The 27,677-nt window shown below is 35.7% G+C and overlaps 2 protein-coding genes across 2 annotated transcripts in view; one reads left to right on the plus strand and one right to left on the minus strand.

The window, feature by feature from the left end:
* The window catches only part of gdap2 (ganglioside induced differentiation associated protein 2), a 31,181-nt gene extending 22,032 nt beyond the window's left edge, over nucleotides 1-9,149 (minus strand). Inside the window, exons 1-7 of the mRNA XM_073845990.1 lie at nucleotides 8,951-9,149; nucleotides 6,880-7,103; nucleotides 5,004-5,143; nucleotides 4,665-4,818; nucleotides 3,617-3,705; nucleotides 3,438-3,514; nucleotides 2,726-2,885 (exon numbers count right to left, since the gene is read on the minus strand). Coding sequence (XP_073702091.1) covers nucleotides 2,726-2,885; nucleotides 3,438-3,514; nucleotides 3,617-3,705; nucleotides 4,665-4,818; nucleotides 5,004-5,143; nucleotides 6,880-7,076 — 817 coding nt within the window. The 5' untranslated portion in view covers nucleotides 7,077-7,103; nucleotides 8,951-9,149. The remainder of the gene's footprint in view (nucleotides 1-2,725; nucleotides 2,886-3,437; nucleotides 3,515-3,616; nucleotides 3,706-4,664; nucleotides 4,819-5,003; nucleotides 5,144-6,879; nucleotides 7,104-8,950) is intronic.
* A 1,031-nt stretch (nucleotides 9,150-10,180) lies between these two features.
* wdr3 (WD repeat domain 3) lies at nucleotides 10,181-24,339 on the plus strand. The gene is made up of 27 exons (XM_073845983.1): nucleotides 10,181-10,476; nucleotides 11,758-11,944; nucleotides 12,041-12,250; nucleotides 12,330-12,448; nucleotides 13,629-13,707; nucleotides 13,859-13,954; nucleotides 14,063-14,158; nucleotides 14,318-14,419; nucleotides 14,603-14,700; nucleotides 15,102-15,203; nucleotides 15,298-15,528; nucleotides 15,627-15,720; nucleotides 16,300-16,401; nucleotides 16,560-16,645; nucleotides 16,738-16,876; nucleotides 18,999-19,055; nucleotides 19,154-19,254; nucleotides 19,527-19,638; nucleotides 19,934-20,068; nucleotides 22,202-22,252; nucleotides 22,336-22,401; nucleotides 22,488-22,580; nucleotides 22,754-22,804; nucleotides 23,318-23,361; nucleotides 23,470-23,598; nucleotides 23,712-23,805; nucleotides 23,917-24,339. The coding sequence occupies exons 2-27, from the start codon at nucleotides 11,771-11,773 to the stop codon at nucleotides 24,070-24,072; spliced, it is 2,817 nt and encodes a 938-aa protein (XP_073702084.1). The 5' UTR covers nucleotides 10,181-10,476; nucleotides 11,758-11,770; the 3' UTR covers nucleotides 24,073-24,339.
* The last annotated feature ends 3,338 nt before the right edge of the window (nucleotides 24,340-27,677 follow it).

The raw sequence follows: 27,677 nt of genomic DNA on the forward strand, positions 1-27,677 counted from the left end.
ACGTAGAAGATAAGTCAAACACATGACTCAGGTTTTGTAAATCAAGTTTAAAACACTTTGGACCTTTAAAAGTATTTACTCCGTTTCAAACCTGGCTCAACCAATGGTGTGAGTTTAGTGTTGGACTTTATGTCTGGCTGACAGATGGCAGATTAAATTAAATTTTTCACCAATTCCTTTTGTTGACACCAACGGCCTAGAAAGTTTACACTTCACCTTTAACTTCATATTAACAAGGAAGACTAGAAGCTGTTGTGCCACTTCAATATACTGTATACCGAGGTAAATTTGGTTAAGCGATCATGTTTGTCCAGATTACAACTTGTTGTCATTCTCAATGGCTCAAGCAAACATCCAGAAGCGAGAGGGATAAAGCAGAATATTGAATGACCTTAACTTGGAAAGAGCATATTTATTAGTCCAGTTAGAGACGGACCTTGGTCTGCCTTTCCATGTCCTGGATTAAAGCATTCAAAGTCAGGAAAGTGCAGTGTTTATTTACATGGGACCTGGCTTATGCGGTGTGTTTGAGTTGGATCAACAGCTCTAGTGAGACTTGATCACCTTAACACAGCTGGCTCACAGTCCACAAGATCTGGGTTTGAAATAATGGCAGCCAACAAATATACAAATTCAATCTCCCACTAACAAATAAATATACACATGTGCTCTGAGTGCTATGGCAAGCAAACAAGCCAAACATACACTCATTCTCATATAGGCATTTTAACCGTGGTACCCAGACACACACACACACACACACACACACACACACACACACACACGTTGGGTTTACATGTTTTATGGGGACATTCCATAGGCGTAATGGTTTTCATACTGTACAAACCGTATTTTCTATCGCCCTACACCTAAACCTAGCCCTCACAGGAGATTGTGCAAACTTTTACTTCCTCAAAAAAAAAACTCATTGTGCATGATTTATAAGCCTGTTTCCTCATGGGGACCTAAGAAATGTCCCCACAAGGTCAAAATCTACTGGTATTACTATCCTTGTGGGGACATTTGGTCCCCACAACGTGATGAATACCAGGTACACACACACACACACACACACACACACACACACACACACACACACACACACACACACACACACACACACACACACACACACACACACACACACACACACACACACACACACACACACACACACACACACACACACACACACACACACACGCACACACACACACACACGCACACACACGCACACACACGCACACACACGCTGTGTCCACAATAGGTCTGTCTGAACGCAGAAGATTGTGCTGTATTCAGAGCACCTGTTATGGGACCAAGAGGCGGCGTTAGCTAATCTGAATTAATGATACACTCACAACAAATCAAGATGAAAGGCCAGGGAGGAAAAGATGACTCTTGATCAGTTGTATGCTTCTCATAATTATTTTTTTTCTCACAATATTGGAAGACAATCATGTTTTTCATTCTGTAAATCAAATACATTACTGCAGCAGATGCTTCTTTGTTTAACAAAAATCTCTTTTAAACTACACAGTGTAAATACATGTCTTCCAGATGAGAGTTTGCCAGATTAATTTTCTCCAAATGTTTTGGTAAACATTTACAACCACTGCTTGTTTGGTAAACTGAAGACTACACTACCGTTCAAAAGTTTGAGATCAGCAAGATTTTTTCAGCAAGGATGCATTCAATTGACCAGAAGCGACAGTAATAACATAATGTAATGTTACAAAATATTTCTATTTCAAATAAATGCTATTCTTTTGAACCTTCCATTCAAAGAACCATGAAAAAAAATTACCTCTTAATAGACTTCTTTGAAAAACATAAAGAGGTCATGAACTGCCTTCTGTTATTATTTATAGAAGTAATAGGAGTAATAGTCCTGTTTTTACTCCCTCACCAGAACGCTCTGTTTGAATAGGAATGGTGGATTGTAGACTTGGATGTAAACACCCACTGCTATGACTGGCTAACAGTTGTGTATGTTTGACAGTCTAAATCCTTCACAGATGGACGCTGCTGTGATTTAGGTTAAAAATGCATAAATACACCGTACACATCAAACGATCTGTAATAACAGACAAAGCAATAGTGACCGCGTAATAAAAACAGTTACTCACAATTTTGTGGTGCGACATTACTGTCAGATCCAATATAGTCAGTACAGCGTCATCTTTTAGTTTCAACATTTCTGAAAATCCCACGTGAAATTGTGCTTTGTTTGTAAACGAATCTGCGGTAAAATGAAGTGAACAATAGTACTTGCTGATGTGGTCTGGAACTTCAGTAAAAATAAAGTTCATCCACTCCTTCCTTTATTGTTTGGTTTCTGCATAGACTTGCGTTTGCCTCTCTCGTTATTTACACTACATGCACAAATCAGTGGGCGGGGCTAAACAGGCATCGATGTTGAAGTAGGCGTTGATACTCTTCTGTGGAGGTGGTGTTTAGCCACACTATTATGTCATAGAGTGGCACATACCACGACCACAAGCTGTCAATATATACTGTTTTTAGACTAACAAGAAAGTTTTGAGTTCTGAAACTTACAGGATGTTTTTACAGTACAACGACCTATTACATGTCAAAAGATCAAGGGAATTTTGATTTCTCAGTTCATGACCTCTTTTAAAAAACTCCAACCCAAAATCTTTGAATGGTATATATACCTAAAAGATCTGAAATGATGATACATTGAATAATTATTTGAGCTCACCCTCTAGATTTCCTGGCTTTTCGGCAATGCGGATCTGTCTCTCTGGGACCACGGGCTCCCCCTCAGCATTACCAATGTCGGCAGGGAGAAGAGGCAGAGTGGTCCTCTCCTCTTTTTTCGAACGTGGGTAATACAAAGGCATTAACTTTCTGTATACTGGCTGGAAAACAGAATCAATTATAAAATACATTTCAGGTCAATCATAGATACACATTAAGGCACATGCTAAATAAAAATCATACAAATCTTTTTTGCATTTGTGATTTTTTTTAGCAAGGAAAACATGAATTCCTAATGTATCCACCTTTTTCTTCAATGCAGAAGTAAGCTTATGGGTGAGATTTATGGTTCAATAGCTATAGGGAAATAACGAGAAGAATAACAACGTGCTGTAAACAGTAATTTCATAATTAAGATAATACATTAAAATAATATGGTAAGGCACAACAATTTGCAATATAAAGCAGCAAAACGAGCTGCTTTGTAAAGCTAAAAATAGCTGGACGTGCATAAGACCTTAAGCCTGAACCATAAAATTTACAAATGGCCGTCGTTCTTAAGAGGAAAAAAAAAAAGCTTACACAAGTTTCACCCACAAACACAACAAAGCTGGCTTTTAAATCAAAACGAGATTTTCATAAGAAAATGAAAGAGCTCACAAGAGACTTAAAGGATGGCTGTTGCATAACAGCGAAAATGAAATGCCACACACCTCCTCAACATCCGAAACAGCAAACACCACCGTCTCAATATTTTCACCATGGTTCTCCAGAAATCTGCGAACAGTCCCTAGAAACACAAATGTGGGGGAAACACATTCTGATGAGATCCATCTGAATTTCATCAGAAAGGACTGACCTCTGTGATGTTTAATTTTAAATCAGAAATTACTTAATGCTATATGTGTGGCGTCCTCCAGCGGATATGCCCTTTTGACTGTGCTGACCACACAAAAACCCACAGACGCCATGGCATGTTCCCTGAGGAAAGAAACACAATGATTAAACATAAAATATGTTGCATGTATGTCAATTATACATCATTTACATTAGTCAGTCAGTTTTTCCACATAGGAACGGACAGGAGTGTCTTTAATGACATGTTATTTGTTTAGTCAATTACTATTATCAACACCTCCTGTTAAAACACAGTCATTTCCAAACAATAGATGAATGGCTTTTATCTTTAGCCAAGGGTGAATCCAAATTCACAAAAGCTAATATGTGGTGACCCTGGACCACAAAACCAGTCTTAAGTCGCTGGGGTATATTTGTAGCAATAGCCAAAAATACATTGTATGGGTCAAAATTATTGATTTTTCTTTTATGCCAAAAATCATTAGGAAATTAAGTAAAGATCATGTTCATGAAGATTTTTTGTAAAATTCCTACTGTAAATATATCAAAATGTAATTTTTGATTAGTAATATGCATTGTTAAGAACTTAATTTGGACAACTTTAAAGGTGATTTTCTCAGTATTTCGATTTTTTTGCACCCTTAGATTCCAGATTTTCAAATACATGTATCTCGGCCAAATATGGTTCTATCCTAACAAAACATACATCAATAGAAAGCTTATTTATAAATCTCAGTTTTGTAAAATTTAACCTTATGACTGGTTTTGTGGTCCAGGGTCACATTGTCACAGTCTTTACATCATCAGACATCACTTTATTAATTATCAAGCACTGAACATAAAGGTTGGTGTTATTGCCATAAGAACTATTACACCAATCGAAACAAGTTCATCCTAAAATATTTGATTAGACGATATTTGAACTGTTTTTAATTTTAATGTCTGATATGATCTAACAAGGCAAAATAACTAAGCATATTTACTTAGCATAACAATGTCAGAATGTCCAGACAGTCTGTATGAGCTCACATTTAATATTTGTGCAACAATCTCTCAAAATTTGTTGGAATGATCCGGCTTACTTGGCAAGCTGCATGACGTTTCTGTAACAGCTGTGAAGAGAACTCTCTGCAGCAGTCCGGTACTTGGCTTTATATTTGGGTCCAACTGTGTGAACGATAAAGCGTGCAGCCAAGTTGAAACCCTCTGTCATTTTTGCCTCACCGGTCCGACATCCTGGAAAAATATACGCACACCCATATCACTCCAGGGAAAGTGATACAAAATGACATACCAGCGAAATTAGATAAGATCTGTTTCAAAACTGTGTAACAAACACAAACAGCGTTTAAAAATACTAATAGTTTAAGATCATGGTTAGATAACAGTTCTCAATCTGCTATGCTGGTAGTGCCTCCTACCTTTCAGTTTGAGTAGTTCATCCCTTAGTTCTGGTCCGGCATATCTGTGGATGCTTTCTGATACAGGGTTCTTGTCCGTTAGTGTCTCGTTACTTGTATTGACAATTGCAGTGCAGTTTAAAAGTGCCACATCTCCATTACTGTAAAATGAGGGAATGATATAAACCAGCATATCAGATACAGAACATCATATAAGCTGTGAAAAAGCTTTGAGAGCAAATATAGCATATAAATAAATGTTATCGACCAAAACTGAAATAAAAAAATGAACAAAAAAAGACAAATGCACATAACAAACTTATTAAAACTAAATTAAACTTAAAATATGAAAATAAAAGCTCAAACTATTAATAGAAATACTAAAATATCATGTTTATATATATACGCATTAAGTGTTCATATTATTGTGCCATCTTTTTTTTGTTTACAAAAGAAATGATCCAACAAAATTTTAAATGTTTTAAATAAGTTTTTTAAATGCTCTTTAAGGCTGCATTTATTTGATCAAAAATACAAAAAAAAAAAAAAAACAGCAATAGTGTGAAATATTATTGCAATTGAAATTAAGGGTTTTCTATTGAATATATTTTGAAATACAATTTATTCCTGTCATACAAAGCTGAATTTTCAGAATTATTACTTCAGTGTCACATGATCCTTCAGGAGTCATTCTAATATGATGATTTATTATCAATGTTGGAAACTGTTGTACTGAATATTTTTTTTAACCTTTTTTAGGATTTTTTATTAAATAAAATGTTTAAAAAACTTAAAAAGCTGTTTGCTTTTATTCGAAATAGAAATGTTTTGTAAGAATATACACTACTGTTTAAAACTTTGGAGATTTTTTTCATTTTTTTTTTTTAGAAATAAATTAATATTTTTATTTAGCAAGGATGTGTTAAATTTATAAAAACAGTCATAGTAAAGACTTCTAAAGAATGCTATTCTTTTAGATTTTTTTATTAAAGAATCCTGAAATAGGCATCACATTTTCCAAAAAAAAAAATTGAGCAGCACAACAGTTTCCAACATTAACCATAATCAGCTAATTAAAATGATTTCTGAAGGATCGTGTGACACTAAAGATTGGAGTAATGATGCTGAAAATTCAGCAATGTATCACAGGAATAAATTATATTTCAAAGTATATTAAAATAGAAAACAGCTATTTTAAATTGTAATAATATTTTACCAATATTACAATTTTTTCTGTAGTTTTGATTAAATAGACAGTCTTGGTGTGCACGAAAGACTTCTTTAAAAAATAATAATATTGTTTTGCAGTTATATACACGGAAATCAGATGTATGACAGTAACTATGAACAAATCCTGCAAGAATAAAACTATGTGTTGCTGAATTCTATTCCTGCCTGAATTTCCAGAAGGACTGGTTTAATGAATTGGCTTTCATAGAGAAGTTACATGCAATGAATTTCCTCTTTCTTAAAAAAGAGAAACTATGAATTCAGAGAGGAAAAAAAAACTTGATCCTGCTCTGACAAAGCTCGGTCTGAAAGCCAAAAGGACCTCCCAGATAGTCACATGTGATTGAGCTATAAAGGGGATTTGTGTGCACGAGGGAATGACCAACAGACGTGAATATCATCAGGTCTTGTGCACATAACTGCCACAAACACGCATTGCAGAGTTACATAAAAAATATTTAGGTCTAAATTTCTAAACGATTACACTAAGACAAAATCTTAAACATCTGAACAAAGCAAATCAGTAGTTACATTTATAGACAATCTTGATGCTTTAAACCGTTTTATATGTAATCTGTTTAAGCAATTTTTGTTAGAAAAAAAAAGCAAAAATTTGTTGAGAAGCAGCAAAACAGATTGTTTAAGAAATGTTAGTGAAAACACTCACAATAGTACAATCTTGCTGTTTATGTCTTGACTGAAGGGGAAAGGGGACTCTAAGGAATTGAGCTGATTGGTCAGCAGGTCATCTTCCTCCGTTAAGTGGTTTTCTCCATCCACCTCATCCTGGACTCCCTGAAGCTGGTCCCAAGTGGAGAGGTTCTGGACATCCACAAACTGGGAACGAGCTCCCAAGGGATCCATGATGTAACTTCACTGGGCAATTTTGAACTGAAAAGACACAGAGATGCATTTACAAACACAAAGAGACTGCAGTTTGACCTGGGCTATATCAGCACATAGATGCATACACACAGAGGTGTCTGAATCAGTTTTTAAACATGTAAGAAATGGTAAGAATTAGTGAATTTCAGGCACAGAAACGGTGTGTGAAATTACTTTGCATCTAAAATGTGACCCTGAACCACAAAGCCAGTCTTAAAGGTTGTATCAGCGATTTCTAGCCTGAAACATAAAGTGTCAAATTCAGCTGAGCTTTCTTCACGATCCGCTCGCTGCCTGCCCCATAAATTGTCTGTGAAAAAACCGCGTCTCTCTGGTCAGCCTAGGGTCCGAGATATGCCAAAAAAAACAATCGGCACTACCAACCATTCCACAGATAAACAAACAGTGTTCCAACCAATCAGCGTCAGGGGTTTGGTGTTGTGGACTTTCGCTCCGCCTCCCTCACATCCCTGCACCAGTAGGAAAGTCCACAACACCAAACCCCTGACGCTGATTGGTTGGAACACTGTTTGTTTATCTGTGGAAAGGTTGGTAGTGCCGATTGTTTTTTTGGCATATCTCGGACCCTAGGCTGACCAGAGAGACGCGGTTTTTTCACAGACAATTTATGGGGCAGGCAGCGAGCGGATCGTGAAGAAAGGTCAGCTGAAATTGACACTTTATGTTTTAGGCTAGAAATCGCTGATACAACCTTTAAGTAGCACAGCTATATTTGTAGCAATAGCCAAAAACAAACAAAAAACATCGTTTGGGTCTTTTATGACAGAAATCATTAGGATATTAAGTAAAGATCATGTTCCATGAAGATATTTTATAAATTTCCTACTGAAAATATACCAAAACCTAATTTTTGGTTAGTAATATGCATTGCTAAGAACTTAATTTGGACAACTTGAAAGGTGATTTTCTCAAAAACTGTCCTATCCTAGCAAACCATACATCAATGGAAGGCCTATTTATTCAGCTTTCAGCTGATGTATAAATCTCAATTTCACAAAATTGACTCTTATGACTGGTTTGTGGTCCAGGATCATAAATGTGTATTTTTAGATAGTGCGTCTCAATTTTTTTTCCATTCTGAGGGCCATCATTGTCCAAGACAATATTTGAGAGCTCAATACTTAAAGGTCAATTTAAATACTATATAAACTGATTTCAAATTAAGTTTGATTATTGTAATAAAATCCATTTAAGTAATAAATTAATTTCGGACGTTTGCTTAGGTCCCGGTTCCCTGATTGAGAACCAATTTAGTGAAAGTGTTGTGTTTTTTAAAACTAGATATACATGCTATAGTTTAACACTCAAACATTCATCTTTACAAAAAAAATATTATAATTATTATTACCAGTTTTGAATACAGTGTAAAGCTTTCTTCAAAATGAGTTCACATAGAACATAAATACAATGTTTAAAATGTCTTCTCAGTTTTTTAACATATGTGATAATTGTTAAAAGTACTCAGCAAGACTTTCTGAGCCAGCTGAGTGTGAGAAGTGTAGTATTCATGAACGTAATTGACTTTTAAGCACAACAGAGAGGCTCTATCCGTGCAGACAGACAGGACTTCAGGAACAGATATTCAGCAGAAATGAGATGCATGTGTAAAGGTCGACTCCCCAAATTAGATTTCAACAACAACAAAGCTATAGTTTCTTCACACACATAAAAGTTCCATCTCGACTGCAATAAGCACATACAAACAATACTGAGGAATTAAAGGAAAGCAACATGGCATACTTATTCTATATTCTAACCACATAGGTTTATAGCGACTTGATGAAAACTCAACAAATTATAACCACTATCAATCACATTGACCAGCAACCTACCAGATGTCCTATGATGCAGCTATTTAGTCCTTTCTACTGCAAAAACAAAACCACATTAGCTCGAAATCATCCGTTAAAGATAGAGCTAGAGATCACTGTCATCTTCTTATGCTTCCGCTTTTAAATAGGCCATTGTTAAAATGTGATTTTAGCTGCTTGTGGTCAACACATCGTGTTTGCAACATTCAGCGAGTTTCCTGATCAGCTGATTCACGAGGACAACGATCATCACTTCCGGAAGGGCAGTAGGGACAGTGGCTATTGCTGCGTCCCAATTCGCCTACTTATACTATGCCCTAAAAGTATGTACTCTTTTTGTAAAGAAAAAGTACATACTTTTGAGTATGTAGCAGAATAGTAGGCAGTCTTTGGGACATACTACTTCATAACTGATTCTTTAACGGACGCTCTGTTGCTTAGTTACCTGAATCCTGTCACTGTTTAAACTGCCCTGTCAATCATCACAGTTAACATTATCTACATTTCGTTTTAATTTGATTTCCTACCGTATTAGAGAGAAATGAAGAGGCACGTTATTTCACGAGTCTTTCATGCCGAGGACTCTGCTCTTGTGTTTGCATAATTATGTTAATAAAATATTAATAAAATAATTATTATTAATTTAGACGTTAATGACCAAACCTATCATTATAAAAGTTCATAATGTTGCTGCACATGAAATATAACGCGGATAACATCAATAAAATATTTTTTATCAGGTTACAGACTGATTATTTATCACTCTCAAACCCATTTCTCTACCTGTCCGTTGGTCGTGCATATCCTCCATGTTTGTAGTTTTTTTAAAACTTTTTATGCGTGTTTGTAGTTCTAATCGAATCCTCGTTCACGGCGCAATGTGTTGTGGGCAATATTAGCCGTTAGAGTGTGCATTGATCCGCACTTCGAATTCTGAAGTTAAGTAGTAGACCATCCGGGAATCTTTGGAATACTTTTTTGAACATACTACGATTTGGGACATACTAATTCTATTTTCGAATACTATTTAGGACGGATAGTATGCGAATTGGGACGCAGCATATGTTATCGATCCGTGTCGAAAACGCACAGACCTATAAATTGTAAAATAGATTTTAATCGAAGTTCTAGTATCATCGCTAAAATAAAATTACTATAATAAAGTATAATGAAGAAAAATAGTAAATAAAAGTTTAAATATAAGCACATTGATACGCCTCATGGACAACAACATGAGTTCACTCTCACAGACCGAAGTAATCGATACTACACACATAATTCACAACATATAAATAAAAAATAAAGCAGTGTAAATAACCAGGAAGCATTCAAACGAATATTTTAGAGTGATATAAATGTCTATAAAATATAAATCCTTGAAACATTTTGTGAAGTAACTTAACATCGTAGTTCTGCTCGGTAATCTACCACGTTTGTCTTTACCTGATGTCACGCATGCGACTGAAAAGCATGTAGAAGTTCTCCACATCCACAGAAGCAATATTTTCATAAAGGACTGCAAATACAGTATACATCTAAGCGACAAAGTATGTAACTAAGTTTTCTATACGCAAAGGCTTGTTTTAAACTTTTTCCGCATAGCTCTGCTCTCTAAATGCGATTAAACGGACTGCATGTGGTTCACGTTGCTGTGTATGCGGTCGCATGGACCTTAAAGCGTGGTGTTGGAGTAACAGTTGTTCGTTTTCTTTTTCTTTTTGGACTATTTAATTCATATACACCACACTTAGCAGTCATAGCTTTTAAAGGTACTTATGAGATTCTTTTTCTGTAGCCGAAGAACTGAAATAGGCCTAACGTTATTATTAAACAACGTCACACACACTGATATGGTGTTAATATGCTGATACAGGATAAAACTATATGAAAATAATATTTAATAATAGCATTTATTTTGACCACTACAATCTCTGTACACTACCAGTCAAAAGTTTTTGAACAGTAAGATAAAACAAGTCTCTTCTACACACCAGGCCTGCATTTATTTGATCCAAAGTACAGCAAAAACAGTTAAAATGTAAAATATTTTTACTATTACAATACATTTTAAAATATAATTTAGCTGTTTACAGCAGTTACTCCATCATTCTAATATTCTGATTTGCTGCTCAAAAACATTTATTATTATTATTCTGTTAAAAACAGCCGAGTAGAATTTTTTTAAGGTTTCTTTGATGAATATAAAGTTCAGAAGAACAGCATTTTATCTGAAATAGAAATGTTTTGTAACATTATAAATGTCTTTATCATCACTTTTAATCAATTTAAACCATCCTTGCTAAATAAAAGCATAGTTTTTTATAATTTCTTGCTTTGATCACAAGAATAAATTACATTTGAAAATATATTCAAATAGAAAGCAGTTATTTTAAATAGTAAAAATATTTCACAATATTACTGCTTTTGCTGTATTATGTATCAAATAAATGCAGGCTTGATGAGCAGAAGAGACGTTTTTACAAAACATTAAAAATATTGCTGTTCAAAAACGTTTGACTGGTAGTGTAATATAATTCAATTTTTCAACAAGCTCAATATTGTTTTTTCATTAGTTGTTCACCAGTAATCATGATTTTTTTCCCCGTATGTATTTATTGTCAGGGACCATGAAAAAAAAAAACCATTTTGTATTTGCTTTCACATAAAATTATTTTGTCATGTAGAATTTACATTGATGTGCAGCTTTGTACACTATGATTGGTCTTTTATAAATGTCTGCTCACATGACAATTTGTGTACAGTTTGTTAAAGGAGCAGCACATCTTACCACTTCCCTACTGTTTTTGTATGTGTTTGTGTGTCTACAGCCTCTGGCTTGCCATGGGTTTAACTAAGCAGTACCTGCGCTATGTGGCGAGTGCTGTATTTGGAGTGATCGGCAGTCAGAAGGCCAACATCGCGTTTGTGACCCTTAGAGGAGGGGAGAAGGGTCGATATGTTGCTGTGGGAGCCTGTGAGCATGTGTTCATATGGGATATCCGCAAAGCTGAGAAGGTACTTGCTATAAATGATTTAGAAGATTGCTTAGTACATTCACTCTTCAGTTTATATAAACTCATAAACATTGCACTCACCCCTTTCATTTTTCAGGTTCTTATACTTGAAGGTAAAAAGCATGAGGTGACATACCTGTGTCCTTCTCCTGATGGCGTCCACATAGCGGTGGGTTATGAGGATGGAGGTGTGCGCATCTTTAGTCTGCTTAATGGTGAAAGCAACATCTCCTTCAGTGGACACAAATCAGGAGTCTCAGTTATGAGATACGATGCACTGGGTGCTCGTCTCATCACTGGCTCGAAAGTAAGACTACAGTTCATTTTAGAAAAGTTTGATTTTCAATTTTGCATGAACTAAAATCAATTTCTTTGTTGTATTTCAGGACACAGATGTGATTGTGTGGGATATCATCAATGAGTGTGGTCTGTACAGACTCAAAGGACACAAAGATGCAATCACACAAATTTTGTTATTGGAGAGCAAAAACCTGCTGATTACAAGGTAAATCAGCCTTTAAGTTGGAATGAATTCAATGCTTGCAAATACACATTTTGTATTATATTATATTGTATACATACATACATACACTGCTGCTCAAAAGTTTGGGATGAGTACGATTTTTAATGCTTTTTAAAGAGGTTTTTTTGCTCATCAAGGCCTGTGTTTATTTGATTAAAAATACAGAAAAAATGTAATATTGTGAAATATTATTGCAATTTAAAATAGTGGTTTCATTATACTGTAAAATAGAATTTATTCCTGTGATGCAAAGCTGAATTTTTGGCATCACTACTCCAACATTCAGTGTCTAATGATCCTTCAGAAATCATTCTAAGATGCTGATTTCTTATCAATGTTGGAAACAGTTGTGCTGCTTAATATCTTTTTGGAACCTGTGATACTATTTTCAGGATTCTTTGATTAATAAAATGTTAAAAAGAACAGCATATTTAAAATAGATTTATTTTAAGATCAAATTTATAGGATAATGAAAATCCAGCTTTACATCACAAAAATAAAGTATATTCAAATAAAAAAACTGTTATTTTGAATTGCAGTTTTGCAATTAACATGTGTCTTTTTCTGACCGTGCTGACCTAAAGCATTTCGCTGCCCAATGGTCATGCCTTAACTTTGCAAATTCTTTGCCATTTAATAATTTTTGACTTTTAGTCTGAGTTAAATCTCTTTTTTGGCTCTTTTTATCTGTAAAAGAAAACATGCCTAATAATTATGCACACCTAAAATATAAGATTTTTTTCACTTCCAGCCTTCATGAACAATTATATATCACTTATAAATAATTAAATGCAAAACCAATAGTAGTTATTAAGATTAATGTAGTTTGGAATTGGTAAAATGTGCTTGGAAAAAAATATGACCAGAATATCGACTTGCCTAATAATTCTGCATGCACTATAGTAATGTGTTTTTTTTTTTTCTAAGCATGTTTATAATTATTAAACTATGGCCTAATCCTGGGTTAATCTAAGCCCTGTCTGTGAAACCAGGCCATTGTCAGGTGTGACTTACATGATTACATTTTCAGAACCAACTACTTGTTTTATATAATAGTTCATGCTAAAAGAATAATGTATCTGGATATGTACCTTGGGGCAGCAATGCAGTAATGAGCTGCTGTAGCTCCTGGTCTGATTCTGTGTTTGTCATGTATCCTTAGCTCCAAGGACAGTTTTGTAAAGTGGTGGGACTTGGACACACAGCATTGTTTCAAGACCATGGTGGGGCATCGCACTGAGGTAAATAGTCCCAATGCCTAGGTGGCATTTAGTATCTTGAAGAAAAATTGCTTGTTAAGATATTTTCTTACTTTATTTTTGGAGAATCTCCAGCACTGTTCAAATATCTATTAGTGTTGTAATGCAGTGCAAAATTGTCCAATCTCTGTAGGTATGGGGAATGGTCCTGTTGAACCAGGAGAAAAGGTTGCTTACAGGGTCTGCTGACAGTGAGCTCAGAGCCTGGGACATTCAGTACATAGAGGAGGTAAGGCTGAATTCATTGTAGTATAGTCTTGAATGTGATTTTTGGTCTGAATATAGTGAAAAGAAACTGATCTCATGTATTCAGAATGACATTGAAGTTTCTTCACAGGGTAAAGAAGTGGGGGAGCCACAGGTAAAGAAAGTCAGAACTCTTCTGGAGAACAAAGAGGAAGATGAGGAAGGTCTTGACGACGAGCCAGAAGAAGTAATAATTCTTTCATTATTCTCTCCAGTTAATCTTATTAATTTAATTCATGTATTCAGTGAATACTATTGACTTAGCATGACACAATATACTTCATTTAGTAAAAAAAAAAAAAGGGGGTTCTTCAAATGTTCATAAAAATTTGTTTTCTGTCTACAGCTAATTCTCAGCTGCAAGAAAGCTGGTTCTGTTCTGAGGCAAGCCAGAGACAGGGTTGTATCCTTGGTCACAGACGCCAAAGCTAAAGTGGTAGCATGCCATGTAAGTATATTTCATCTTGTATTTGTATATACTAATGTTTTGCAAAAAAAATGACATACTTCTGAAAAAGGGTTCCACTCTCTCAATCAGTAATGTTGCAAAGTACCTAATTAAAAGTAGCTATTCAATAATTCAGCAAAAATGTAGCATACATCAACTGTTTTTTTTTTTTTATCTCCACAGGGCCTGGATGCTACGCTTGAAGTCTTTACAGTACTATCAGAGGAAGAGGTCCAGAAAAAAATGGAGAAAAAACTTAAGAAAGCCAAGAAAAAAGCAAAGTATGTGAGACCACTGTTTAAAAATGTGAACCGAGCTTAATGATAGGAGAATATCTGGCCAAGATACAACTATTTGAAAATCTGGAATCTGAGGGGGCAAAAAAACGAAATATTAAGAAAATCAGCTTTAAAGTTGTCCAAATTAAGTTCTTAGCAATGCATATTACTAATCAAAAATTATGTTTATATGATATGATAGGAAATATCTTCATGGAACATACTTAATATCCAAAAGATTAAGCATAAATAAAAAATCTAGAATTTTGACCCGTACAATGTATTGTTGGCTATTGCTACAAATATACCTGTGCTACTGGTTTTGGGGTCCAGGGTCACATGTTAAGTTGGTACTCTTAGCTCTAAGCTTTTCTGATATTCTGATGATCTGTTATGTTATGCAGGTCTCAAGGAGGAGAAGAGGATGTACCTGAACCTGTAGTGGAAAGAAAGCTGAGTGACGAGATCCTAAAGTTGGCAAACATAAAGGCATCATCCAAGATCAGGTCAGAGAGCACTCTCGCATGCAAGCAGAGTCCCCTCATGTGTGTGCGTTTCTGTTATTAAGTATTGATGGTAATGTTTTTTTTTCATCTACAGATCAATGGACTGCCTTCGGGCTCCTAACGGAGAGATGAAGGTCGCTCTTCTTCTGCAGAATAACACAGTGGAGACATATACCCTGAAGACTACAGAGACTAATCCCACTGGCACTAAAACCTCTCGCCTCACATTGAACGGTCATCGTACAGATGTCAGAACTCTGGCCTTCAGCTCAGATAACATAGCCATCCTCTCCGCCTCTGGAGAGACTGTCAAAGTGTGGAACAGGTGAGTGTGATGATGGCAAATGTTTTCCATCAGTTATCAATTTGTGTATGGGTTTATAGATTTTGAGTACCTAAACAAGACCTATCTTCTTCTGTCAGGTCAACCTTGCAGGTCATTCGTACCATGGGATGTGAATATGCTCTCTGCTCATTATTTGTTCCCGGAGACAGACAGATTATCTTAGGAACAAAGGTAAATAACTATTCACTTCTCTCGCTTTGGCCTGTCGTGTAACCAAACATAAGCCACCAATTTTTGTAAATGCATAAATGTGACCCTGGACCACAAAACCAGTCATAAGGTTAAATTTGACAAAACTGAGATTTATACATCATATGAAAGTTATATAAATAAGCTTTCTATTAATATATGGTTTATTAGGATAGGACAATATTTGACTGAGATACATCTATTTGAAAATCAGAAATCTGAGGATGCAAAAAAATCAAAAAGACTGAGAAAATCACCTTTAAATTTGTCCAAATTATGTTCTTAACAATGCATATTACAAATCAAAAATTACATTTTGATATGTTTACAGTAGGAATTTTACAAAAACTCTTCATGGAACATGAACTTTACTTAATTTCTTAATGATTTTTGGCATAAAAGAAAAATCAAAAATTTTGACCCATGCAATGTATTTTTGGCTATTGCTACAAATATACCCCAGCGACTTAAGACTGGTTTTGTGGTCCAGGGTCACAAATGAGATCCTAGTTGATTTTTAGCAGCTTGTTTCTTATTTTCTTATTATGTGTCTTCTGACAGAGTGGGAAGATTCAGATTTTCGACCTGGCGTCAGGAAGCCTTCTAGAGACGACAGACGCCCATGATGGAGCTCTTTGGTCTATGTCTCTCTCTCCAGACCAGGTATAATATCGACCTCTCTGTTGAATGACAAAGAGCTTCTCGTCCCTACAAAACACCACAGTAAATTCCTGACTCTATTCCAAAGACTTTGTTAGCTGTCCGCACAGATTTCAGCTTTATGTAACCATATTTGACTTTTGATTTGTGTGTTTATACAGAGAGGGATTGTTACTGGTGGTGCTGACAAGACTGTGAAATTCTGGGACTTTGAGCTCATAAAGGATGAGGACTCTGGGAAGACCAAGTGAGTTATTATCTGTGATCACAAACCACAGATTTCTGCATCTCTCTTTCTCTTCTTGGCTTTAATGTATTATTGCTTTGTGTAATCCACAGGAGACTGACGGTGAAGCACACACGCACCCTGCAGTTAGATGAGGACGTGTTGTGTGTGCGCTACAGTCCTGACCAGAGACTGCTGGCTGTCTCTCTTCTCGACTGTACGGTCAAGCTCTTTTACACAGACACGCTAAAGGTAAACCACAAGCACAGTGTGTAGCATTACAATACTTCCCTCACACCACAACACATGGCATCTCTTGTATGTTAAATCCATACATAAATCCAATGCTTTGTAAAACATGTTAACAGTATCCAAACAAAAAGACCACGGTTATACTCAAATTACATTTACTGAAAGATATTTTACCACCAATAAACATCCTGACACTATATGCAGACATGCTCGCTTTATATAAACATCCATCTTGGGTGATCTGACCACATTATCTGAGGCTGACTGCCATTTTCATCTAGGAATAATAACATATGTCACAAATGTATTTCCAGAGCTACTTGTGATTGGATAACATTGCGGGAAGGGTCTCTCATTTGATGACCTAAAAACATCAATCACTACACTAGTGTGTCATGTTAACCAAGAGCCAAAACTAAATTAAAAAGCTGTGCTCAGCAATGTTTAATTTTATTCAAGGACTTGCATAAAGGGATAGTTTACCAAAAAATGAAAACTACCTCTGGTTTACTTACCCTCACGCCATCCTAGGTGTATATGACCTAATTGAAGATGAATACAATCAGAGTTATATTTAAAAATGTCCTGGCTCTTCCATACTTTATAATGGCAGTGAGTGGTGGTCTGGATTTTGAAGCTAAATAAAATGCATTCATCCATCACAACAAAAACCACATGGCTACGGAGGGTTCTTCTGAAGTGAATTGATGCATTTGTGTAATAAAAATATGCATATCATTCACTGGAATGCCATTCTCTCATGAACACGCATATGACAGTTAACGGAAGCTAGGTTTATAAAGTTTTAAATATGAATATTTTTCTTACACAAATGCATTAATTTGCTTCAGAAGGCCTTTATTAACCCCCGGAGTCATGGAGTACTTTTTTATGTTGAATGGATGCACTTTTGGGCTTCCATTCACTGCCATTATAAAGCTTGGATAAAACAGGACATTTTTTATGTAACTCAGAATGTATCTGTCTGAAAGAAGAAAGTCATATACACCTATGATGGTTTGAGGATGAGAAAATCATGAGATAATTCTCATTTTGGCTGAACTGCCCCTTTAACTGATCTTCAGTTCATTTATTTGCGCTTCACATAATAAATGTGACCACGGACCATAAAATCAATCATAAGATTTATATGAAAGATGAAATCTGGAAAAATAAGCTTTCCATTGATGTATGGTTTGTTAGGATAGGACAATATTTGGCTGAGGAACTATTTGGAAATCTAAAATCTGAGGGTGCAAAAAAAGAAGTTTTGATATATTTACAGTAGGAAATGTACAAAATATCTTTATGGAGCCTGATCTGTACTTGATATCCTAATGATTTTTGGCATAAAAGAAAAAACGATAATTTGACCCAATACAATGTATTTTTGGCTATTGCTACAAATATACTCATGCTACTTAAGACTGGTTTTGTAGTCCAGTGTCACATTTGTTACTTAATTTAAAAAGTCTTTAAAGGTTTTAAAGACCTGATGGATGGATGAGATTTGAATAATTATTATTTTTTTATTCAGTATATATTATATATTTTAATAATTGTTTAAATTATATTAAAGTATTTTCCTTTTTTTTAGTTATTGTAAAATAATTGGTTGAAAATAGTCATAATTTTTTAACCTTTTATTATTATTATTTTTCCTAACTAAATTTTTTCTTACCAATTCCCTTCATTCAAAATGATCATACTCGTGGGAAAATATAATTAAAATGTGCCTTACTGAAATTTGCATTTCATTTCTATTTCATAAATATTATATTTAGTAAATTCATTTTCATTTTATGGATTGAAGTTTCAGAATACAAGATTGTAATTACCTGTGAAACTGCAAATTACACTTTCTATCAATCCATTTTATTTCCTGTTGGGCGTGGGCAATTGAATTCAAAATTTTCAGGTTTAATATAAAGTATAAATGGAGTCATAGTGTTTCAAAAATATGTCAGCACATTATAAATAACCATTTACCACTCATATAATATGATGTCATCATGCCTAATGTCCAACTCTACCCAAAACAACAGCAGTGCTTTACAGGACAAATATGACAGCTGTGCAGAATAATAAGTGATTTGCCCTCTGTCTCAACTTCTTCCTCTAGTTCTTCCTGTCGCTGTATGGACACAAGCTGCCCGTTCTGTGCCTGGACATTTCACATGTAAGTGCACTGGCAGACACGATACATCCTGCAAGTTATTCTGACGAATGACGTAATTGCACTCAAATGTTGTTTGTGGGTTTCTGTGTGTTCTGCAGGATAGCGCTTTAATAGCCACAGGCTCAGCAGACAGAAACGTGAAGATTTGGGGTTTGGATTTCGGAGACTGTCATCGCTCTATGTTTGCACATGACGACAGGTAACGAAAACACTGCTGCTCATATAATGACGCATTGCTGGCACCGTCTGTTCTCTGTCACATTACCTGTATGGTTTTTAGCTATATTGTTAGTGAAAGTTATGATACCGGTTGATGACAAGTACACTGATTTCACTGTTCGGTCAGGTGTCGCCTACCTACGGTGTTGACATCCCTCCAGCGCCTGTGAGCTGTAGTCGCTGGATGACATCAGCCCAGATGGTCATTATTTGTCATTCACCGTTTTTTCCCTTGTTGTCTTTCCTCTCCAGTGTCATGTTTCTTCAGTTTGTCCCTAAAACCCATCTGTTCTTCACTGCGGGAAAGGACAGAAAGATCAAGCAGTGGGACGCTGACAAGTTTGAACACATCCAGACGTTGGAGGTGACCTTCTGTGATAGTTTGGACTGCATTCAATAGGCATTTTTCCATAGCCGGAATGAGTTTTCCAAAGGTCGCTAAGGTGGAAGTAGCTGTTATATTGAAAGGATTAGAGTTATAATAAGAGCCCAGTCAATATGCAGCAGAGGCTGATTGCATTACGTAAGCCGCAGTCTGCTTTTGCTTAAGCCCTAATCAATGTAATCACAGACAAAGATGTATTGAACTGTTGCATTATTGCAGACCCTCTCATAGCATTGACTGTATTTTTAAACTTTGACCTTGGGATGTTCCTCAGGGTCATCATCGTGAGGTTTGGTGCCTGGCCATCAGCCCTAGTGGAGACCACATTGTCTCCTCATCTCATGATAAGTCCCTTAGGCTGTGGGAGAGAACGAGAGAGCCTATCATCCTGGAGGAGGAAAAGGAGATGGTGAGTGCTTGGTTTTTCAGCAGAATGTCACAGCAGAAAACAGGTTTAATGGTAGGGGTGGGTGATGTACCAGTAGACACAATTAACCGGTAGAGATTTTCGATTGTCTCTATTGTGGTTACAGGCTCAAGTGATGTTGCTGTGTTAATGTTGCATTTTTAAGTGATTTTAAAACAACAGCAAACAACAGTGAAAAATAACTAATTTCGCTATATTTGAGTTATTTTTGCTGCTATATAGGCCTTGAACAGTTAAATACGCCCACTTGTATGTGTCAAAATATCCTCATAAACACAGTAGTTTAGGCCTTATGTGAAAGTAAACAGCTGAGAAAGAAAATATGTGTGGCAGTATATTGAATTCGGGCAGCTCTTAAAGTGACAGCAGTCTAATATTTTCTGTTGTCTGTCATGTTTATCAAACAACAAAAAAGAAAAAAATCTCTCACTGCTTTTGACTACATTATGTTTGTAATTTTAATAAGAAAAAAAAAATTTAATTTACACAGTGAAGAATATGCAGTGTTTGTATATATTTGATTATTCATACAGTATATGTTGCATTTATTATTTATTTGTTCTACTGTAGTTTTTTGCTTGGAATTAGTTTCTTAATTGCTGACTTGTCTACATTAAGCTTGAGTAGTTTTATTTTTTATTTTTTTTCAATTTAGGCTAGTATTATTTTTTGAGATATTGGCACGGGTGAAAATAATTATGAAATTTCTATGGTATCAAAAATGTTGATTTCGTAAAGACCTTATTTAAAGCAAAAGTAACTCTATTGTGATATATATCCAGAGTACAAGGTGCCTACAGTTTTTGAAATTTAAGTCCTGGAAAACCCTTAAAAATAGCAATATTCTTGAAGAGGTACTTGAAAAAGGGCTTGAATTGTTAAAAGACAATATATCTATGAAATAAATCTTTACATTTTTAAATAAGCACATACCTTTTCACACAAAATTCACACAATTAAAAAAAAAAAATTATACTATTTCAGTTAACGTCATAAAACTATTGAGATAAACCAGTAGTATTACTATTGCTGAAGAAGGAGAAACAGATGAACCAGATAAATTAAACGAGTCATTACACTGGAACCGCTTCGATTTATTCAAATTGCTGACTTTCATTTCAAGCAATTCACTAGCAAAAACCACATAATATTAAAAGAGCCATTCATTTTCAAATTTTGACATTGCTTGTAATGATTTTAATGGATGTAATGGGTATAACAGAGCTTTTAGAAACTCCACATGAGTTTAACCTTTGCATTGCAAAATGATTCACTGTTTCAAAGTGCTCCAATCAGATCGTGTAATGCAAATCAATAGATGTAGTTTTGGACTTCAGAGAGGATTCACAAATCATTTGACTTAGATCGGAACTTTCATCATTTGATTCAATTCGGAAGCGTGTATCACAAATTATTTGTTTCAGATCCGGATTTCAGAGTGGTTTTCTGATTGTTGTTTTTTTCTAAAACAGTGGAAAACTTCAAACCGTAAGTGAGATCTCTGATTGACATCCTTTGAAAATTAAAAAGTAATGCTTGAAAAGTCCTTGAAAGTCCAGGAATTTAATTTTACAGTAGGGTCATTCTGTGTCAAATCAACCAAATTTCAAAAAGTTCCCTGGCTCAAATTTTTGATTTTCCTAATATTTTTTCTGAGGAAAGATAGACACATACAGTGATTAAAGCCAAAATATTAAATGTCATGGATGAATATTTACTGAGTAATCCACTAATTTGTAGAGGAAGGTCAAAATAGCAATTTTTTACCTTAGATTCAGAGTCAAGTTACAGGGGGGTAAAAATGACTTCAGAAAGGTGGCAGCATCATTATTTAAATTTTTACACAGAGATTGGTTGTTCTATTTGTAAAATATGTTGACTTTAGCAATCCTTGTTGCATTTGTGTGCCAATTGGCATGCAAACTTTGGAGAAAAACTTGTGATATGAAAGTGATGTTTCCTCATTTTTGAACGGTCAACATTGACACATAATGCAACATCACTATACATCACTATAAATTTTACTAATAAACCCAAGTATATCAGCATTTAAATGTACATCAGTAAAAATAAACATCTGAAAAATAAACATTGTCTGAATATTTTTCTCTTCAGGAGAGGGAAGCAGAATTTGAGGAGTCAATTGCTAAAGGTGACGAACCCGTGGTAAGTGCTTCTCCTAAACCCTAGAGATCAGTTATGTTGGTTTATGTCTCTGCGTGGTCTCAGTGTTTCGTCATGTCTCTTAGGTCCCTGGAGAGACTAAAGGAGAAGCAGAGCCTGCTGGGAAGAAGACCATTGAGACAGTGAAAGCTGTGAGTCTGCAGAACTGTACATATAAAGAGCTCCTCTCCTTTATAATTAGTAATGGAGAAATGACACTTGTGCTCTTTTTCTATAGGCTGAGCGAATAATGGAGGCTATTGAGCTTTATAGAGAAGAAACTGAAAAGCTGGAGGAGCATAAAGCTGCTTGCAAGGCAGCAGGGAAAGAGGTATGTTTTCTAGACACTCAAAGCCCATTAAGAGAGGAAACAACATTTGATTGAAGTTTCTATTTTAGCACATAATTAGAACTAGAGCTGGAAAAGTGTGGAAAAATATGGATTTTATATCTAATAATGCTGCTGCTTTAGTTAGACCATTCTTTGTTTTTCTTTTTTTGCAGTTACCACCTCCTAAGATGAAACCCATCCTTGTGGCTTTTGGAAATATCTCTGTGAGTGTGTGTTTTAATATTAGCACTGGGCTTGTATGCTCATCTTATTTGCTTAATAATTAGTGAATTTTTAAAGATGATATTATATATTTAATTGTACATGCTCATTTCCTTTATTTTTATATTAAGATTTGTGCTCACGTAAAGGGATATTTCACCCAAAAATTTAAATTCTGTCATTAATTATTCACCCTCATGTCATTCCAAACCCATAAGACCTTCGTTCATCTTCAGAACACAAATTAAGATATTTTTGATGAAATCTGAGAGCTTTCTGACCCTGCATAGACAGCAACTGACATGTTTAAGGCCCAGAAAGGTAGTAAGGACATTGTTACAAAAGTTCATGTGACATCGGTGGGTCAACCGTAATGTTATAAAGCTACGAAAATACTTTTTGTGTGCAAAGAAAACAACTTTATTTACAAAATGTATTTTTTTAGTTAAAAAAAATCACTTCAAAAAGAGAGATTCATCACTCATATTTACTAATGGTTGCCATTATGTCTGCAGCCCTCTCGATATGTTCTGGAAGTAATAAAGAAGGTCCGGTCCAGGTAAGAGCTCGTCCTCAACCCAGTCAGTAAAACTCATACCAGTACATAACAGAGGGGAAAATGTATGTTTTATGGGTCAGTCTGATTCTCAGCTGTTTTTGTCTTTAGTGAGCTGGAGGTGTCTCTGCTGGTGCTGCCATTTCCCTACATCCCGGATCTGCTGAAGCTTTTCAATGGTTACGTACAGCAGGGCCTAGAGGTGGAGCTAGTGTGCCGCTGCCTCTTCTTCCTGCTCAGGTACTCATCTGTAGCTATTGCTTTAACAAATTACGGTTTCATTTAGATAGCATTGAGTAGACCAATGTGATTTTGTTCCTGACTAACATTTCTATCATTTGTCATTTTTCTAGAGTTCATTTTGGTCAGATCACCAGCAATCAGATGCTGCTGTCAGTCATTGATGAGTTAAGGACCAACACGATCTCTAAAGTACGAGAGATCAGGGTGAGTACCGCTTTCAGTACTGGAAACCGGAAGGATTTAACCACTGTGATCACACCGCTCACATGATCAGATTGTGTAAGCCTGTGTATTCTTATTTACCCGTGTTTTCAGGATGTCATGGGTTTTAACAGCGCGGGTCTTCAGTTCCTGCAGCGTGAGATTGAGAGCAAAGAGGACGTAATGTTCTTTGCCGATGCCACAGACCGCTTTGAAGAGAAAAAGAGAAAGAGAAGGAAACGTGAAAGAGCCATCCTTACAATCACATGAAACTGACGTGTCTGTCAACTGTTATAACAGACTCAACTGCTTTGTCTTTTACAATCCTGAAGAAGCATCATGTTTTTATAAGTTCATGTGTCATTTGTACCTGTCTAAAGTCCATAAAAGTACATTTCTCCACGAATCAACTTACTGTAAATCATTTTTAAGTTAAGAAGAAACACATTGAATCAAAACAACTTAAGTCAATTTAGACTGTTTTAAAGGATTAGAACACTTCCAAAATAAAATGTTCCTGATCGTTTCCGAACCCTATGTCATCCAAGATGTTCATGTCTTTCTTTCTTCAGTCGAAAAGAAATTGAAGTTTTTGAGGAAAATATTCCAGGATTTTTTCTTCATATAGTAAGCTTTAATGGTGGCTAACGGGTTGAAGGTCCAAATTGCAGTTTCAATGTAGCTTCAAAGGGCTCTACGTGATCCCAGCTGAGGAATAAGGGTCTTGTCTAGCGAAATGTCTAGCCATTTTCTAAAAACAAATATATAATATTTATATACTTTTTAATGACAAATGCCTGTCTTGCACTAGCTTAACCTCACTCATTGTGTAATAACATTGGAAAGGTCATACATAGGTGGAAGTACCGACAAAATGAACATGCAAAGAAAGTCGAACGACCCATACATACACCCATGAGTTGGAGTTTTGAACCAAAGTACACAGACAAAAAAAAATGTGCGTGACCTTTCCAGTGTGATTACGCAATGCGTGAATACACAGTGCAGGACTAGTGCAAGATGAGCATTTGTGGGGTTTTTTTTTTTAATTACCAAACGTTTCACTACATCAGACTCTCTTCCTCAGCTGGGATTGTGTAAAGCCCTTTAAAGCTGCACTTAAACTGCAATTTGGACCCATTGGCTCCCATTGAAGTCCGCCATATGGAGAAAAATCCTGTAAAGATTACCTCAAAAACCTTGATTTCTAGAACTAATTGGAAAGTCATTTTTCTCAATGTAAGAACAAAAGTAAGGCTTCTTACTGCTAGGTTTAATGCAATTCCTGCTACAGCAAAGTGAAGCAGTAGCACCACCAAGGAGAAGCAGTGCTGTTTTATAATGAAACCTTTCATGTATATCATATGATGGACTGGCACAAATAAATCATGTTTTTTTTTTCTTATGTGAAAGAAATGAAGAAGTTAAGATTGATTCAGGGAAATCTGGGACATTTTAAGCACTTTTGTGGTTGTGCTGGAGCGATTAGCCTCCGTCACCCAACCTTAATGCCCATATGTTTTCTGTTCATCTTAATTATGTGGAAAAGATGAAGAAGTGAGTCATCAAGACAGATTCTCAATCTCACTGATCACTACAAGCCTGTAAAAACACAAGAGCTTTCAATAGGGATAAAATAATTAAATTAGTTCAATGTTTCTGTATGGCTGAAGCTGTGGTGACCTGTTTTCAGCTGGTGGGAGATCCACACTGACTTTTACTGAGCTCATAACCTGGATTAAATTTACAGTTACAAGCTCATACGTATGTGGGATTCATAATTCACCACCTGGAAACTGATCCTGCTGATTTCAGCGACATATTTCAGTCCTATTTAGTGCTTTTCGGTCTTAACAGCGATTCTCACCCACCTCTCACACCTCACGTTCCTGCTGTGTGTTAACATCCTAATCATCAGTGTCTTGGAAATAATGAAACAAATCCCTCAAGACACCCCTTTTCAGACCTGTTCAATCTAACAGTAATGAAAAAAGCAAATGAAGTGTGTATTTATAAAGCCGTAAAAAGGCTTGCAGCATTTTATGAGACCGGTCTGGGTCTCAGAGCTATAAATGTCACACCTACCAATATTAAAAATTCCTCAGAAAAAGGTTGAAGTTAAACGCCTGAAAACACGTTCTGTGTTAATCCCCCTCGAACAGGATGAACTAATCAAACACAGCCGTGTTTTTATGGAAAAGCACGTTAATTTAAACATCGCTACCATTGATAATGACTGTAGATTCAGCATGTTGGAGACATCAGGCCTTCTCTCAGATTCCTGAACCTATAACCTTTTAACCTTCTGCTTTCGTTGTAAACAGAACTGAATAATAGTGGTCTTGGTCTGAACCAATTTCAAAAGCTATACAGTCGAGTCCAGAAATAATTTTGTTTTATATTGTGGCTGATATTTTTCATAGCAATAACAGAGCTCTCATAACATCCACAGCATAGAGAGTGTGTATGAAATGTTCCTGACATCTCCACGGTTCCCCAACGCTTGAGTCATCGGGCAGATTTACTGATCTATTGCCCGCTTTTCACCTCGTAACATATTTTCCCCCTTTATTACTTTGACTGGACATCAGTGATCCTGTCACTTCTTAATAAAAATAATGATTGTAACTCAAAAAAATGAATGGGTGACTTTGTTTCGAGTTACGCCGGTGTACAAGAATGTGTATTCCGATTTATTGCTGTATCTATTTTTATAGAAACATTACTTATTACCACACATATAAACAATAACAAATTTTAAAAACACTGGAGGAAACCATGACATTTGACAAAGTATGGGCAACAATAAAGAGCACATCCACACAGTGGGATCAAAAATTGCATTTGGTGAAGAGAGGGAAAAAAGTAGGAAAATTGATATAAAGTTTGTGTGTGTTTGGCTGGCAGCCTTTCAGTTTAACCCATAAAGTGTTATCCACCTTATTTTTCCCGTAAGAGTGGGTGCGGCCATTTGTAAATTTTATGGGTTTGGCTTTCGGTCTCATCCGCGTCCAGCTATTTTTTAGCTGTACAAAACAGAGGATAGAAGACAGGTTTGGTCCTTCAAACCTTTTTTTATGGAAACCCGTAAAATGCATCCTAGATGGAGTTGAAACTGATGTTCGTTGGACCAGTTGGGGCTGTTTAGATGGTAACATGGTCAGATTTACCAGTAACCTATTCCAAATACTACTAATGCCTAAAGATTATTACTAAATGTTAATTTATCTCCTGGGGTCCACTTTATTATAAACATCCTACAAAATTACAAATAAAATTAAGGTTGGCTCGATACCACAATTTTGGCTTCGATACAAAACCAGAACAGAATACCCCAATATCGGCACTAATATTATACAGTTTAGGTCAAAGGTTTACATAGACCTTGCAGAATCTGCAGAAAGTTAATTATTTTTTACCAAAATAAGAGGGATCATACAAAATTCATGTTATTTTTTAATTTAGTACTGAACTGAGTAAGATATTTCACATAAACAAATTTACATATAGTCCACAAGAGAAAATAGTTGAATTTATAAAAATGACCCTATTCAAAAGTTTACATACACTTTATAACTTAATGTGTTGTTACCTGAATGATCCACAGCTGGTTTTTTTTGTTTGTTTGTTTTGTTTAGTGATAGTTGTTTATGAGTCCCTTGTTTTTCCTGAACAGTTAAACTACCCGCTGTTCTTCAGAAAAGCCTTCAAGTGCCACAAATTCTTTGGTTTTCCAGCATTTTTGTGTATTTGAGCCCTTTCCAATAATGACTATGATTTTGAGATCCATCTTTTCACACTGAGGACAACTGAGGGACTCACATGCAACTATTACAGAAGGAAACACAATGCATTAAGTGTCAGGGGGTGAAAAC

The sequence above is a fragment of the Garra rufa genome, chromosome 8 (assembly GCF_049309525.1).
Source record: "Garra rufa chromosome 8, GarRuf1.0, whole genome shotgun sequence".
NCBI classification, from domain to species: domain Eukaryota; kingdom Metazoa; phylum Chordata; class Actinopteri; order Cypriniformes; family Cyprinidae; genus Garra; species Garra rufa.